At 41.9% G+C, this 15490-nt stretch overlaps 1 protein-coding gene across 3 annotated transcripts in view; it reads left to right on the forward strand.

Annotated features, from left to right (window-relative positions):
- Positions 1 to 15213, forward strand: part of frmd3 (FERM domain containing 3) — an 89768-nt gene extending 74555 nt beyond the window's left edge. For all 3 annotated transcript variants that reach the window (XM_049577900.1, XM_049577901.1, XM_049577902.1), the window contains 2 exons: positions 9297 to 9534; positions 11047 to 15213. In XM_049577900.1, coding sequence (XP_049433857.1) covers positions 9297 to 9534; positions 11047 to 11527 — 719 coding nt within the window. In that variant the 3' untranslated portion in view covers positions 11528 to 15213. The remainder of the gene's footprint in view (positions 1 to 9296; positions 9535 to 11046) is intronic.
- The last annotated feature ends 277 nt before the right edge of the window (positions 15214 to 15490 follow it).

Below are 15490 nucleotides of genomic sequence, written 5' to 3' on the forward strand. Positions count from 1 at the left end.
CCAAACACTGGCTCTAAAAAGGGCCATTCGCGTTTTCATTTTTGCATCAGCCGCCATAGTTGGCAGCACCTCCACGATGAGAGCATTGGGAAAACACTGATTTAAAAAAATAAATAAAATTTTTTACATAAAACTGCTTTGTTGAGTGATTTTACTGGGTTAAATAATCAGGTATGTTTGTTTTGGAGAGCAAGAGACCTCTGCGGATAATTTGGCACACAATAAAAATGTCCTGAATGTCCGAATCTCACAGAAAAAAGGTGAGCACACATGAGCAGGTGCTGGGCTAGCAGCCTGTCTCAGACAGATAATTCAGCTCACTGTAAAAACCTCCTGCATAATGAAAACTTAAAGAATTCTAACCAGGGGAGGTTTCAGCTGTTACAATCTACAATCCATAAATCATTCCCCATTTCAGCAGTTCATTCAAACCAGTTCATTTCAAGCAAATCCCCACCTTTGAACAGTCAAACGCTGACTCTTTTAGGAAGGCTGCTGCAAGGACTTTGGGATAAAGTGTCCTCAAGATGGTCTAGGATCACCGTCTATATTCAGAGCACTAATCTCAGCCATTAGAGGGGAAACAGGAAGCTGACCCAAGGTCAGTGGTGACCTTGCTCTGTTTGTACAGCCTGTCCCCTTCTTATCTACCAAAATCCATACACAAACACACACACACACACACACACACACACACACACACACACACACACTGGTCATGTTTTGGCCAAGGCTATTACTCATGGATGTTTCATGGGGATTAGACAATACAAGTCTCACATCTGAGGCTTCTTCACACTCCTGTCATCACACAAACTTACTGTACAGTTAAATTCATTTTCATGCTACATTTTGTTTCGTCACAGTCGACACTTGCCTCATAATCAGTGTGTTTAAGTGGGTGAAGTTTGCCTTTCTGTCATTGCTGGCATGTAACAGATTTCTTGCGGAGTGAAACAGAAATAATTGTGTCTGGTAAGAGGAAAAGACTGAGATAAAGACAGACTTGCAGAGAGGAAAAGAAAGCGATCCCCATCCCATCCTGGGTCAGGCCTGCCCCGCTGTAATCAGAGTTAGATTAGCTGCCCCTCTGCAGCCAGGACCACCTGGTTATATATAGAAACTGTAGCTTTGGGCCTGATCCTCCTCTAATGCCCCTCCACTCTTTGTTAACATCGCTGACATTCACAGGAGGGCCATGTCTGTGTATCAGAGAGAGAGAATGTCTCTGGTGTATGTCTCTCATCATCTCTCTCAGTGTGTATGTATAGGCGTGTGTGTGTTGGTACCCATCCTGGCCTCAGAGCTCTGCTGGCAGCCCGGTCAGTTGGGGTGTGGGAGTCTTACCGCAGACAGCTGCATTTGAGGTCTGTCGTCAGAGTTAACAATGGAGGTTATCGAGCACAGGAACAGCAGTGATGTTGGAGGCGGCCTCATGCAGAGCGGTATGGAGCTGGGAGTTAGCGACCGACCCAACATAGGCGACACCCTGAGCTGTGGGAGCCAGGGCAGAGCAGGGGGACTCGGGCTGGACATGACCCCTGAGAGGCTGGAGGGTGAGGGAATGGAGCAGGGACAGGCCGGGCCTCTTGAAGTATTCCACCCAGGGGAGTCGGATGAACAGGAATCATCCATAGTGGTGGCTGAGGCCTTGAGGTGCCAGGTGAAGATAACGACACGGCGGAGCCTGCATCTACGTATAGCCAATCACACGGCCCGGGATGTCTATGTACGGCTGGTGGGGAATGGGGGACGCATCGCTGGGATCCATACTGGCCTTCAGAAAAGTCTGGAACAGAGTAAGAGTGGGTGGAAAATGCAGAAATGTGTCAGAAATACATCAAGATGCAGTTTATTGCAGTACATCTCTTGTTTTGCAGTTTAATGGCTTTCAGTGGAGTTTCAAACACATTACATGAAAACTGGAGTGCAGGCCTTTCCATCTTTTCAATGTGATGCAGCTTTACACATATCTTTTTACTTTAAAATCAGTATCGAGGAAATCAATCAATGCACAATGCATGTGCACATTTAGCCCAGTAGTTGGGTTGCCAGGTTTGTTGTGGCAACCGCGTGTTGCAAACTGTGAGTGTAATCTTTCAAACATCCTCAGACTCCTAAGAGACCACTTCAGTGTGTGTGTGAGTGTGTGTGTGTGTGTGTGTGTGTGTGAGAGAGAGAGAGAGAGATTAAGTCATATTCAGCATGCACAGTAACATACTGCGTGTTAAAGTAACTACATTCTAATCCACCATTAATAGCTACATTATAGCTACATTATATTCTGTCTGGATATTTGATGTATGAAGAGAGGTGGTAAACAAATTTGTTGTAAAACAACAGGCTGAAGGATTAAAGAAGGAATTTTGAATATTTGGATGGTAGGTCTGTGAATGAGAGGTTTGAATAAACCTGCCATAGCACTGTAAGATCACCTTAAACAGTGGTCATTTTCATGCTTTTATTTCTATTTAGGTTTTATATGTCCATTTATGAGGTTGGTAGTTTCTTTACTTTAAAACCAACTTAAACATTTTGAGTAATTGCAAAATGGCAAAGGCAAATTTAAGATCTTTTTTCAAGTAAAGGTTTGAAAAACGTTTGGATCAAAGCATGAGTATAAAGATTTAATTTACCTCCTTGCAATTTTTATTTAGTTCTAGTGATCATTTGATCTACAGAAAGCTGATAACTACCTATTTAAGAATACACATTAAAACAGGGGCATTGGGGTGCCCCTTCACTTACTGGCCTCATTACGTTGGTGTATCTCCACTCTGCTGAAGTGTCCTTGACCCAACACTGGATAGTCATCAGGTTTAGCAGTGATGCTTTACAGCTGATCGTGTTTCACTTAACTGCACACAGAGGGCGAGTATAAGAGGTTATTCCACCATAGTAAGAGGTGTTTAGTAATCCCTAAAATACATAAAGATGAGTGGCTGAAATTAAATATTTAAAACTTCTCTTGAGTGTCAGGATTCCTGTGTGTTGTAGCACGAGTTGAAGAGATCATATTGACGAAGAGACGAGCTGAGTAAACATACAAGTGGCTCTGTTCTTGCACACATGCACAGTTGCACAGATAAATATACTTTGGAGGTGTTTGGGTGTCGATGATGAGGTTGCAGGACAGAGATGAATAGGTCTGTCAGCACTTGCATAACAGGGCAAAACCCTGCTCTGTGTGTGTGATTGCTTGTGTGTGTGGTGGCCACACAGGAATGTAGCACCTTGAAGTGTGAATCACCTCTTCTAAGGAGAGGCTTGTGTCTGAGCTAACTGGACAGAAAGCAGACAGTGTTACAAATGAGGAAACAGCAGAAGCAGCAGAGTAACTGTATTCTTTGTGTACAGTGGATTTCTTACTTTTGACCTGGAGTGATGTAAAATGAACATTGCTGCCCACAGAGTTAAATAAAATAAATAATGAATAATAATGCTACTATTTTCATTTATTGATACAGGGTCATTTTTGTTGGTCAGCTGTCATTTATGAGCCTTCTAAGCGTCAATAAAAAACAAATATTTACTATAATTTAGACAGTTTTCATGCCTTGGTAACTGGATGGCTCAGAGGTTTTGAATGATGTGTTTTTCTGTAAATGAATACAGTATATACTACTCCATCTACGTCCCAACCCTCACCTAGTCATGAGCTCTGGGTAGTAATTTAAAGAATGGGATCGCGGATACAAGCAGCCGAAATGAGTTTCCTCTGTGGAGTGGCTGGGCTCAGCCTTAGAGATAGGGTAAGGAGCTCGGACATCCGGAGGGAGCTCGGAGTAGAGTTGCTGCTCCTTCGTGTTGAAAGGTGTCAGTTGAGGTGGTTCGGGCATTTGATCGGGATGCCTCCTGGGCACCTCCTGTTAGGGGTGTTCAGGGCACGTCCCACTGGTAGGAGGCCCCAGGGCAGACCTAGAACACGCTGGAGGGATTATATATCTCATCTAGCCTGGGAATGCCTTGGGGTCTCCGAGAAGGAGCTGGAAAGCATTGCTAAGGAGAGGGACGTCTGGGGTGCTTTGTTTGGCCTGCTGCCCCTGCGACCCAGCCCTGGATAAGTAGAGATAGATGGATGGGTGGATGGGTGGATGGATGGATAGATACAGTATATAGTGAGATAAAGGTGGTGTGAATAATCATTTGAATAATCATCTGACCTGTCAATTAGCAGGAGTCTAATGAGATCAGTGTGGGAAGGTTGTACTATGTACTGAAAGTCGTGCTGGAGTTTTGAGCTCTTTACAAATCTCCATCCAGTGAGCACAGAAAAAAACTACAGATCCCATGAAGTAACTACAGCCAAGGGAGTTTGGGAACTTACTCCTTGTAACTTGGTTACATCCTATCAATAAAATTAACTAACACTCTCTTCCAAGTCATTTTTCTCAACTTTCTTGTAATAATCTCTGCTGTCTAAAAATGTCTACAATCTACAGGACTCTGTCCTGCTGTTATTGTAAGGCAGGTTTAGTCCATATACATTTCAGCAACAGAGCAAAGTGAGAGACATTATAAACAAGCATTTAATACAATTAAAAACAGTCAGTAAAGAACCAGAATAGTAAAATAAAAACAAGCTCAACAGAATAATACAGGTATAAAATGCAAGAATAAAAGTTACAGTGCAAAGTAAGAAATGACCACATATTTGATTTAAATACAGCGACATATAAAAAAAAATCTTCACTCATGATTTAAAAGAACTGAAACTTGTAACAGATCTGCAGTTTCTGGGATTTGAGATATTTGGTGTATGAAAACTGAACGCTGTTTCTCCATGTTTAGTTTTGACTCTGGGTAACAGAAATCAGACCTGTTCCAGATGACCTGTAGACATGTCTGAGCAAGCTGAGACCCCTCAGTGTTTAGCCTGCAAGCGTCTAGTATGGTGTTTGTTAAAGGCCACCACAAACCTTAGAACTGATGACCAATATTGGTTTTTAAAAAAAAAAAAAAAATACTTATCCAGACATATAAAGCAAGCCACACAACACACTTCACAAGAAAGTACTTTTCATCTCCTGCCAGAGGCTCCAAGACCAACACTCCTAAGCTGCACTTTTACTTAATGCCACATTATATATAATCCTTTGGATGTCCTTGTGCACATATAGGATGCTTCCTGTTGTGCTATAGTGTAGAGGCTCTCTCTGTCAGGCTGTGACAGAGGTTCCTCAGCAGCACTGGTTTAGGAGCCATATCTAAGTTTATGTGTAATCATATAATTTACTGATTTTTGTGTATTTGTCTTTGCAATATGTACACCCTCCAAAGGTGGTGAGGGCGCTGAAGTAAAGATAATATTTAATGCAGCATATGAGTGTACAGATTAACAGAAGTCTTTGGTGCTTGGACACCAGAGGGAGATATTTTGTGTTCGAGGGACATCTGAGTGGCAGCTGGATAAATCCCCCCCATGGAGCCCAGACATTGGTGGCGGTGGTGGCTGCTGACTCTGAGATCTGCTGCACAACTTGTTATACAGTATCATTCACATCATGCATCGTATGTGCCATTTTGTTAACTTGGAGTATAGTCATGTCCTCTTTTCCTTCATTTTAATACAGTTACTTTAACACATCAAGCATGGGTGTGTCAGTGTGAGGAGGACCTGAGTGTGAAACTCTCCTTTACTTTGTATTTTGTTCATTATAATGAATCTGTATCCGTCTTGCCCTGTATGTGGTGTGCATCTGCACTGTGAGAAGCTGAAATATGATAAATTAAAACTATTACAGGCCAAGTCCGATGCCAAATTTTCCTAAAGCAGCAACCAGTAATGTTGACATATGTCCAGCTTCCTCACTTCTCTGTTGTTTGCTCCTCTCACATTTCTCCTGCTTTTCCTGTTTTCAGGTTTAGTGCCCCCCTCTCTCTCCGAGTTCATTTACTCGTTGCCTTTTTGCTGACTCTGTTTCCATGGTAGCTGTCACCGCTTGCTCCTCAGGTTTTCCTCTCCCTCCTTCTCCATCCTTCTTTAATTTCTCTCAATTCATAGTTAAATCAGTTGGCATGGCAACAGATTAGTCAGTTTGGCCTTGACGTTCAAACAAACCCCCGCCTGTCTTCGATATTTCAACCTTTCTTTCATGACCATTTCTAGCAGTGTGTGTGTGTGTGTGTGTGTGTGTGTGTGTGTGTATGTGGTGTGTGGTGTGTGTGTGTGTGTGATCACAAGATAGAGTCTGGATTAGAGAGGTGTTGATGAGCTGAATCATATGTCACTGATGTTTACCGCCCAGCTCCTGCTTAATCCAATGCAGGAAGACAGCTGGGCTTATTTTTAACACACACACACACACACACACACACACACACACACACGCACACACAGGCGTTCATATTCAGATTCATCGTGCACACTGACGCATCAGTGATGTCAGAGAAACTCATCATTAAGTCAACACCTCTGAGTAAAGTGCATCGACACACACAAACACGCTGCGTCCTCGGCTCTGTTGTCAGGCCACGTCACATCAGCAGGAATGACTGTTTCACTGCAGCATTTCAGTAGAGCCGTAAACTGAAATCAGCCTGTGTGAATACAACAACAGTTCAAACAGTATCAAGGAGTCCATTGCAGCCTGAACTGTATTACTCACACACACAGTTAATGTCCCCTCTCAGCATCCATAGGCCAAATGAGATGAATAATTTTGGTGTCGAATAAAAGTATAATTGCCCTCACACATTTTCAGGGTTGAAGCGAGGTTGGGTATTTTTTCTTCTTTTATTTTAGATGTCAGTATTATGGGTGATATCTGTAGGTGCTCTATCCTTTGGAAATATGGGAACGCCATCATGTGGATCAAGTGTTGCACTGCAGCGTAACAAGCTACAGTTGCAGTTGTCCCAGTTACATACAAAATAACCGTGTTTTATGTATTTGATACATTCACACTGTGAACTCTGTTGTCCCAGAAACCCAAAATAAGTCAAGCTGTGTCAACAATTGAGAAAAAAACACAAACATTACTTTAATTACGGTATTTCTTGAGAAAATACATTTTTGCCTGATGTTTGTGAAGATTCATCAATTGAAATAGCTAAATAGTGTTGTTTTTGTGCATACTGTAAATTGCAGCAATGGCAAATTATCAATATTAGTACCAAGTGTATAAAGTACATCATACTGTAGTATTAGCATAGTATGACTAAGGGTACATAACAGCCAAAATCAGAATCAGAGGAATCAGAATCAAGTAGATTATCACATGCAAGGAATTTGCCTTGTTGTTTTGGTGCATAGACAAGAAACATAACTATTAAAAGATACTGTTTAAAAATATTTACTATGTAACTGTTTCAAATGAAATAACTAGGCAGGAATGTACAGTACAGGCCAAAAGTTTGGACACACCTTCTCATTCAATGCGTTTTCTTTATTTTCATGACTATTTACATTGTAGATTCTCACTGAAGGCATCAAAACTATGAATGAACACATGTGGAGTTATGTACTTAACAAAAAAAGGTGAAATAACTGAAAACATGTTTTATATTCTAGTTTCTTCAAAATAGCCACCCTTTGCTCTGATTACTGCTTTGCACACTCTTGGCATTCTCTCCATGAGCTTCAAGAGGTAGTCACCTGAAATGGTTTTCCAGCAGTCTTGAAGGAGTTCCCAGAGGTGTTTAGCACTTGTTGGCCCCTTTGCCTTCACTCTGCGGTCCAGCTCACCCCAAACCATCTCGATTGGGTTCAGGTCCGGTGACTGTGGAGGCCAGGTCATCTGCCGCAGCACTCCATCACTCTCCTTCTTGGTCAAATAGCCCTTACACAGCCTGGAGGTGTGTTTGGGGTCATTGTCCTGTTGAAAAATAAATGATCGTCCAACTAAACGCAAACCAGATGGGATGGCATGTCGCTGCAGGATGCTGTGGTAGCCATGCTGGTTCAGTGTGCCTTCAATTTTGAATAAATCCCCAACAGTGTCACCAGCAAAACACCCCCACACCATCACACCTCCTCCTCCATGCTTCACAGTGGGAACCAGGCATGTGGAATCCATCCGTTCACCTTTTCTGCGTCTCACAAAGACACGGCGGTTGGAACCGAAGATCTCAAATTTGGACTCACCAGACCAAAGCACAGATTTCCACTGGTCTAATGTCCATTCCTTGTGTTTCTTGGCCCAAACAAATCTCTTCTGCTTGTTGCCTCTCCTTAGCAGTGGTTTCCTAGCAGCTATTTGACCATGAAGGCCTGATTCGCGCAGTCTCCTCTTAACAGTTGTTCTAGAGATGGGTCTGCTGCTAGAACTCTGTGTGGCATTCATCTGCTCTCTGATCTGAGCTGCTGTTAACTTGCCATTTCTGAGGCTGGTGACTCGGATGAACTTATCCTCAGAAGCAGAGGTGACTCTTGGTCTTCCTTTCCTGGGTCGGTCCTCATGTGTGCCAGTTTCGTTGTAGCGCTTGATGGTTTTTACGACTCCACTTGGGGACACATTTAAAGTTTTTGCAATTTTCCGGACTGACTGACCTTCATTTCTTAAAGTAATGATGGCCGCTCATTTTTCTTTAGTTAGCTGATTGGTTCTTGCCATAATATGAATTTTAACAGTTGTCCAATAGGGCTGTCGGCTGTGTATTAACCTGACTTCTGCACAACACAACTGATGGTCCCAACCCCATTGATAAAGCAAGAAATTCCACTAATTAACCCTGATAAGGCACACCTGTGAAGTGGAAACCATTTCAGGTGACTACCTCTTGAAGCTCATGGAGAGAATGCCAAGAGTGTGCAAAGCAGTAATCAGAGCAAAGGGTGGCTATTTTGAAGAAACTAGAATATAAAACATGTTTTCAGTTATTTCACCTTTTTTTGTTAAGTACATAACTCCACATGTGTTCATTCATAGTTTTGATGCCTTCAGTGAGAATCTACAATGTAAATAGTCATGAAAATAAAGAAAACGCATTGAATGAGAAGGTGTGTCCAAACTTTTGGCCTGTACTGTACAAAAAATCTCACAATTTTCTTATGTAAACATTTTGCAAAGAAAAAATCATTTATTCTTCTTAGTATGAGAAGACACCTTTTACTTTAATTTTAATAGCTACAAATATGACATAATTCAGTGTATCCAGTCAGTGTGAGAAAAGACTGAATAGACTGTTGAAAAAAAATATTAGTAGTAAAATGTAAACTCTCCAGTCTGATTTGTGTGGTGAGCTGAATCTTTTTGATAGTAGGTCTATATTCCCAAGTCAAGGTTATCTTCAAACATATGGTATATAATATAATGTAGAGTGAAACTGTGTCTTCTGTCTCTGTCCCTCATCAGGTGTTGTTGCTGTGAAGGACTCCGTCCCCCTGTCTCCTCTCAAACCTTCAGCTGCACCCGCAGACACAGAGCAACAAAGTAATGAAGGAGGGAACTCTGCTCTAGGCACCGACCTGCAGGCTCCCCGTGTTTCCATGGAAACCTCAAATCTCCGACCTCAGACACCCAAAGCTGAAGATGAAGTGGAGGAAGACGACGAGGCCAGCGGCCCACTCACCATTTCTGAGCTTGTCTACAGGTCTATAAAAGCGATCATCAACACTTTATAATAGCTGTGTTTTATTTTTTTCAGTTCATTGTTTGTAAATGTCCAGCTCACAACTGATTTGCTGCTCTCATAACAATTTTTTCGGCCGCAGCGGTCGGTGTAAACAGCTCAAAGTTAAAAACCTGCTGTACATTATGTGCTTGGCATCAAGCAGAAGGCAGACAAAGACAAAAGTCAGCAACCAGCTGGTGAACAGTCCAGAGCATTTAGCAGCTACAGAGCCAGGCATTTCCCACAGGAGTTGGTGGAGACCAAAAACAGAACTTAAAATGAACAAGAGTGGACATTGGACTTACATTTGTCAGGTGGATAGAAACACAGCTCTAAATATATAGTAATGTTCCTATGTAACTGCTGTGAAAATAAGCCACTGTTTACTAACTTATAACATCACTGTACAGTGTGTCAGTGTTGTGTTTGTTTGTGCCGACCCCCAAGAGGCCAGTTTAAGGTGACAAACTATTTTTAAAACATCTCTAAAATAATGTATCTACCTTTCTGGGCCCATTTGATGGGCGACTGAGGAAAAACTCTCCTACTCAACAGATAAACAGTTAATGTCACACTAGATATGTTTTATTTCAAGTACAACACCATGCATAATCCTACAATGTCCTTTGCTTTTCTCTTGTGCTGCTGTGATACTTGAATTTCCCCCCTGGGGATCAATAAAGTATATCTTATCTTATACAGAGACTAGAAATCAGAATAGACAGGTTGAAAATGAAAGTGGTCACACCACAGATGTGGCTTACGAGTCTTCATGTTTATGCCCAAGAAATAACAAATTAATAGTTAAATTGAGCATAGCGTTAGTTCAGGCAGGACACGATGTCAAGCTCAGCTCACATCCCAGCTACATCAGCTGATCTCAAACAGCCCAATCAACTGATAGAGCAGCTGATTGATGGAAGGGAGTCAGCTGATAGATCACATGATTCCTTTCTATGCAGCCAATTGGTTAATCTCATCCAGGGCGCCCTATTTAAACTGCTCTGGCCTGCCTACTGTTGCTGCTTCCTCTGCAAGGCACTTTGCAACCCACCTCCACCCCAGCTCCTCCTTTTCATTATGTGTCTGACTTATTATTGTCATTTCTGTTTGTCATTGATGCTGCTTTGTTCTGTTCCCGGGGGTCTTTGCTGCTGCTGCTGTCCCTGCCTTAGGCTTTCCATGTAGGCACATGGAAGCAGGGAGGTTTGCGCTCTCTGCCTTAAGGCTTTCCATGTAGGCACGTGGAAGAGGCTTTCTGCGTTGGCCTGAGGAAAACCAGAGAGGCCCCAGAACAGAGCCATACCACCAAATATAATACTGCAAATGGAAATAAAATTTCTTTGACTTAAGTGTTTCTGCCTGAACAGAGGTAGATAACAGCAACAGGTAAACCAACAGTTGCCTATAGGAGTGTAGAACACTTCTGCCTTGGTTCATTCCTACTTACTAGATAATAATATGCACTTTGTTTAAATCTCTCCTCTCTAGCCCTTGTGCCAGCATGCTACCCACCCCAGTGGACGACAGCCAGGGAGGAGTCGACTTGCTCTTCTCGTCTCCGGTCCAGAGTCCCGCCAGGCTACTTAGGGAGCTTCATGCTGACCCCGACATCCAAGCTCAGCTGGAGGCCGAGAGGGAGCGAGACCGGGCCTACGAACGCACCCGACTGGCTGCGAGAAGTCGAATGGGTGGAGTCCTGACCAGCAGCCTGCGCTTGTTGTCGTCCAATGAGAGAGTCAACGCATGTGTGCTGAGTGTGGCCCGCTTTGTCGCCGTGGTAATGGGCGTCTTGCTTGTCACTGTGCCCACACTGCTGCTACTGCTGGAGTCAGACATCGATGTGTCGTTCCTCCATGAGATCCGCCAGACGCCGGAGTTCGAGCAGTTTCACTATGAGTATTACTGCCCGCTCCGGCGCTGGATCCTGTGTAGGATCAGCATGGCCATGGAGAACCTCTGGTCAGACTGAGGAGGAAAAGACGGAAGGAGGAAAAGAGAGTAAGGAGTCACTGGAAGGGAAAAGATGTGCCCAAATGTCTGTCTTAACATGTCTTTCAATCTTATATTCAGTCTCAACAACCGCTGAGACAAACATCTGCCAGTGGGATGAAATCATTTCACTTATTTAAGAGCAAGCTCAGTTTATTTTATGAGCAGGTGGAATGGATTATTTATGAGAGCTCACAAACTTACACTACAGTTGTTAAAAAGAGGCCTGAGATGGATAAACTAAGAACAGTGGTCCTGATGCCTCATTTCTACACAGTTCTGTGTACGTACGTATGCAAATCAACCGAAGTCCATTCATTCCTGTGAAAACCTCTTTGATCTCCAGTGTGTTTGCAAAACTCCTCCTGTTTTTTTCTGGTCCAGGATTTGCCTCAAGTACCTGGAATAATTTGAACTTTTCAGGCAGATTTCAGACAGACCTTCTGCACTGTGCCACAGGAAGTTGGAAAAAAATGAATTAGTTCACCCAAATGGTTAGCTCGCTAACATTGGTAGCATGCTAGCTGTATTACATATAGAGCGCATGCATAGTGGATCATGTGACCACCCACCTGAGAGGCCAACCTTTTCACTTATTTATCTCCATCATCTTATTGGTCCTGTTTTGTGTCTTTACTGCTCCATGTGCATATTCTTCTAAGATTGGACAGCGAAAAACAGTCATGATTAACATTTCTGCCAATTAACATTTCTGTGGTGGTGTATTTATCCATCCAAAATTAGATGTATTTCCTTTCGTTGAACATTAGACGCGTACTCTGCATAATATACGGACACAGAACAAAACTGTGGAAACGAGGCCTGAGAGTTAACACGCTTCAAATTAAGAAAACATGTGCAAAAAGACACAACAGAAGCAAATGGATATCTTCACCGACTTAACACACAAAGATGTCAATTTAATGACACATGCATGGAATTTAGAAAATGATTTACAAGAACCTCACAACACAGCAGAAACACTAAAAAGTGATGCACACGGCTGGGACACGCTTGTTGTTGCCATGGTTATTGGCTTATGAGGTTATTGAAGTTGGTAATCTGTCATTGTGATTGCATGACGGATTGCATTTTACTGAAATTGTGCTCATGTGATTTCATGTGATGGATTGAATGATACAGATATTATAACCGTAAGCAAAAGGCTAAAGTGAGGTTAACAGCAGATATCTGCAGTAATGCCTGAATTATCACAATGTTAAAAAAACTTCATAAATGGCAACAACAAGCACTATGTGTCTCAGTCACGTGTATCATGTTAGTGTCCCCTGGAAACAATTTTCCTTGTGTCGTGAGCTTCTTGTAGAGTGTTTTGTAAATGCTGAGCATGTCTTGTAAAGTTGGTGAAGGTGTTTGTTCACTTACTTCTAGTAATGGCCAAATGAAGCCTCATGAAGCATTTTCTTTATTTTCTGAGCCCACTAGATGGCACTCTTGGTTTAAAGAGAGAGGCTCAAAGAATAGCAGATGAGTCTTTTTTCAACCATTTGTTGAATAATAAGCGCCATCTAGTGGGCTCCAAAGTAAAGAAAATGCTTCATGAGGCTTCATTTGGCCATCACTGCTTACTTGTGTGTTTTTCAGTACGTAGAGCTCTTAGGGCCACTGCATTGTCAGGCCTCTCTTTACAGCATTATTTTTGATTGAACAACACTGAAACAAGTTGATTTGTTTCACCTCTTTGGCAGCATATTTTAGTGTCTTCAAGAAAAGAGAGAGATATGAGATAAATAAGATTTTCATCATAGATTCCAGTCACTTGTTAAGATAGACACTTCTGGCAGTGATGAACTGAAAAGAAAGAGGACAAGAAATACTATAAGTGTTCGAGGAAGAACCTGTGGGAAGGGAGAGATTCATGAAAGCAAAAAATTGAGGGAAGTCATGGACAGATGAAAAGTCACAAAAAGATCCAGAAAAGAAAAAAGTGGTTGGTTTCGTTTGAAAGCAGTTTTTAAAGGTCTGTTCACTCCTGATGCTGACTTGCTGATGCAATGACTCTTAGGTATATATCGCAAACCATTCTGATTGGTTCTCGCCCTCAGAGCGGAGCACCTGATTGGTCACAGAACCTGTCAGTCATGACGGAGTGGGCGGGGACGGAAAGAGAAACTATTGATTTGTCGCTGAATGCAACAATAGCCACAGTCAGAGGTACATTATATATATTTCAAACAGAAGAGAAATATTCATAATTAATACCAATCTTAAATAAGTTGTTTTTAACGTTTTGTACATTTTTATGTGATCCAGATCTTTCAGGAATTTTTCAGTCAGAGGATCTACTTTGATCTTATTTTGAAATTAAGAGTTTACAAAAGACGACAAAAAAAGCAAATTTATTGAAGTTTATCGGGGTGAAGGGTGTTGAGAAATTTAAACTATTTTTTGAGACTACCGTCAGCGTTTGCTGACTCGGTAGCACCCTGGGTTTTTTCCTACAGAGGCTATAGCACAAATCTTTTACATAGAACACAGATTACAGCTGTTTCAGATTACGTGATGTCATTTTGGAAACAGGAGGGTGGCAGAGGAGAGAAAATATAGTCTGTTTGTGATGATGTGTTTTGTTGAACTTCTAAATGTCTTCTGAACTTAATGTTAGCTCAGTAATTACGGCTACTAGCGCATCTTTCAGTGTGTTTAAAGAGAGTTTGATCATAAAACATATAAGGAAATGCTAAAGGAAAGAAAAGATTACTTGAAGGCTTATTGTGAAACGTTCCTGGGTAAAACCGTGATTTTGGGATATGTGTTAGTTGATGGTTTGCTAGTTTTGGGAGAGCTCTATGTTTATTCCAAAGGGACTTAAAGAGATAGGATGATACAGGATGATAGGACAGGTGTGTATACTCCAACTACACTGCTGCTACGTGACACATGATGGGACAAGTGATGCGTTTAATTGTCTAAATCTCTCATACAGGTCTTTCTCTGGTCGTTATCTGGTGTAGAAGATCTGACTGAACAAACATGGTAGGAGGAGTACAGTTGCAGGTATTTAACTTAAGCATTTTAGTCACTAAATCAAATTAGAAATGATTTGTAGCCATTTCTAAAAAGAACTGTGATCACTTTGAGCATCCTGTGATTATCATTTAGACGACTGCAACTGTTCCCACATGACAGTACTTTCCCATTTTAATGTCTGTGACCAACAAGTTATCAGGAGTTATAGACGGGGAAGATGGTTAAAAGTAAAGGTTAAGAAATGTGATTTTTGGTTTGAGTAGATTCAAAGCTGTGTTTATGGACATTTATGCTGATATGGTTGTGGTTCCCAAAAACTCGAGCCATGGTGTCAAAGATTTTAAAAAACTAAGAGGGGATGAAAGAAACTGATTAAAAAAAATTGCTATGTGGTACAGAAAAGTAGGACAAGGAGTGACATGTAGATTTTGACTTTACGTTAGGAGGAAAAGGGACAGTTCACCCAAAAATCAAAAATACATATACATTTTCACCACTTTTAGCTGTGGTGTTATTTATCAGTCTAGATTGTTTTGGTGTGAGTTGCAGAGTGTTGGAGATATCGGGATATACAGATGTCTGCCTTTTCTCCATTAAATTAGCACCGGCTTGTGGTGCTCAAAGCGCTGATAAAATAAGCTGGAGAAGCTCAACAGCAATGTCTTTCCAGAAATCATGACCTGGTTACTCTAGATAATCCACAGACCTTGCTGTGAGCAGTTTCATGCAGGAACTATTTTCTTTCTATCGAACTCGACCGGCAAACCCGTGCAGAAGGAAGTCTGCATCTACTGCTAGCTCACCTAGCGGTTACCTACCTAAGCAAGCTCAAGTTACAGCTCAGCCAGGGAGGGCGCCATCTCACTGTCATGAGCATGAGCCTCTCATCCATGAGAGAATGCACACTTCCTTCTGTGTGATGATATGGTTGCCGGGCGTAGTTCAGTAGAAA

The sequence above is a fragment of the Epinephelus fuscoguttatus genome, linkage group LG6 (genome assembly GCF_011397635.1).
Source record: "Epinephelus fuscoguttatus linkage group LG6, E.fuscoguttatus.final_Chr_v1".
Taxonomy (NCBI): domain Eukaryota; kingdom Metazoa; phylum Chordata; class Actinopteri; order Perciformes; family Serranidae; genus Epinephelus; species Epinephelus fuscoguttatus.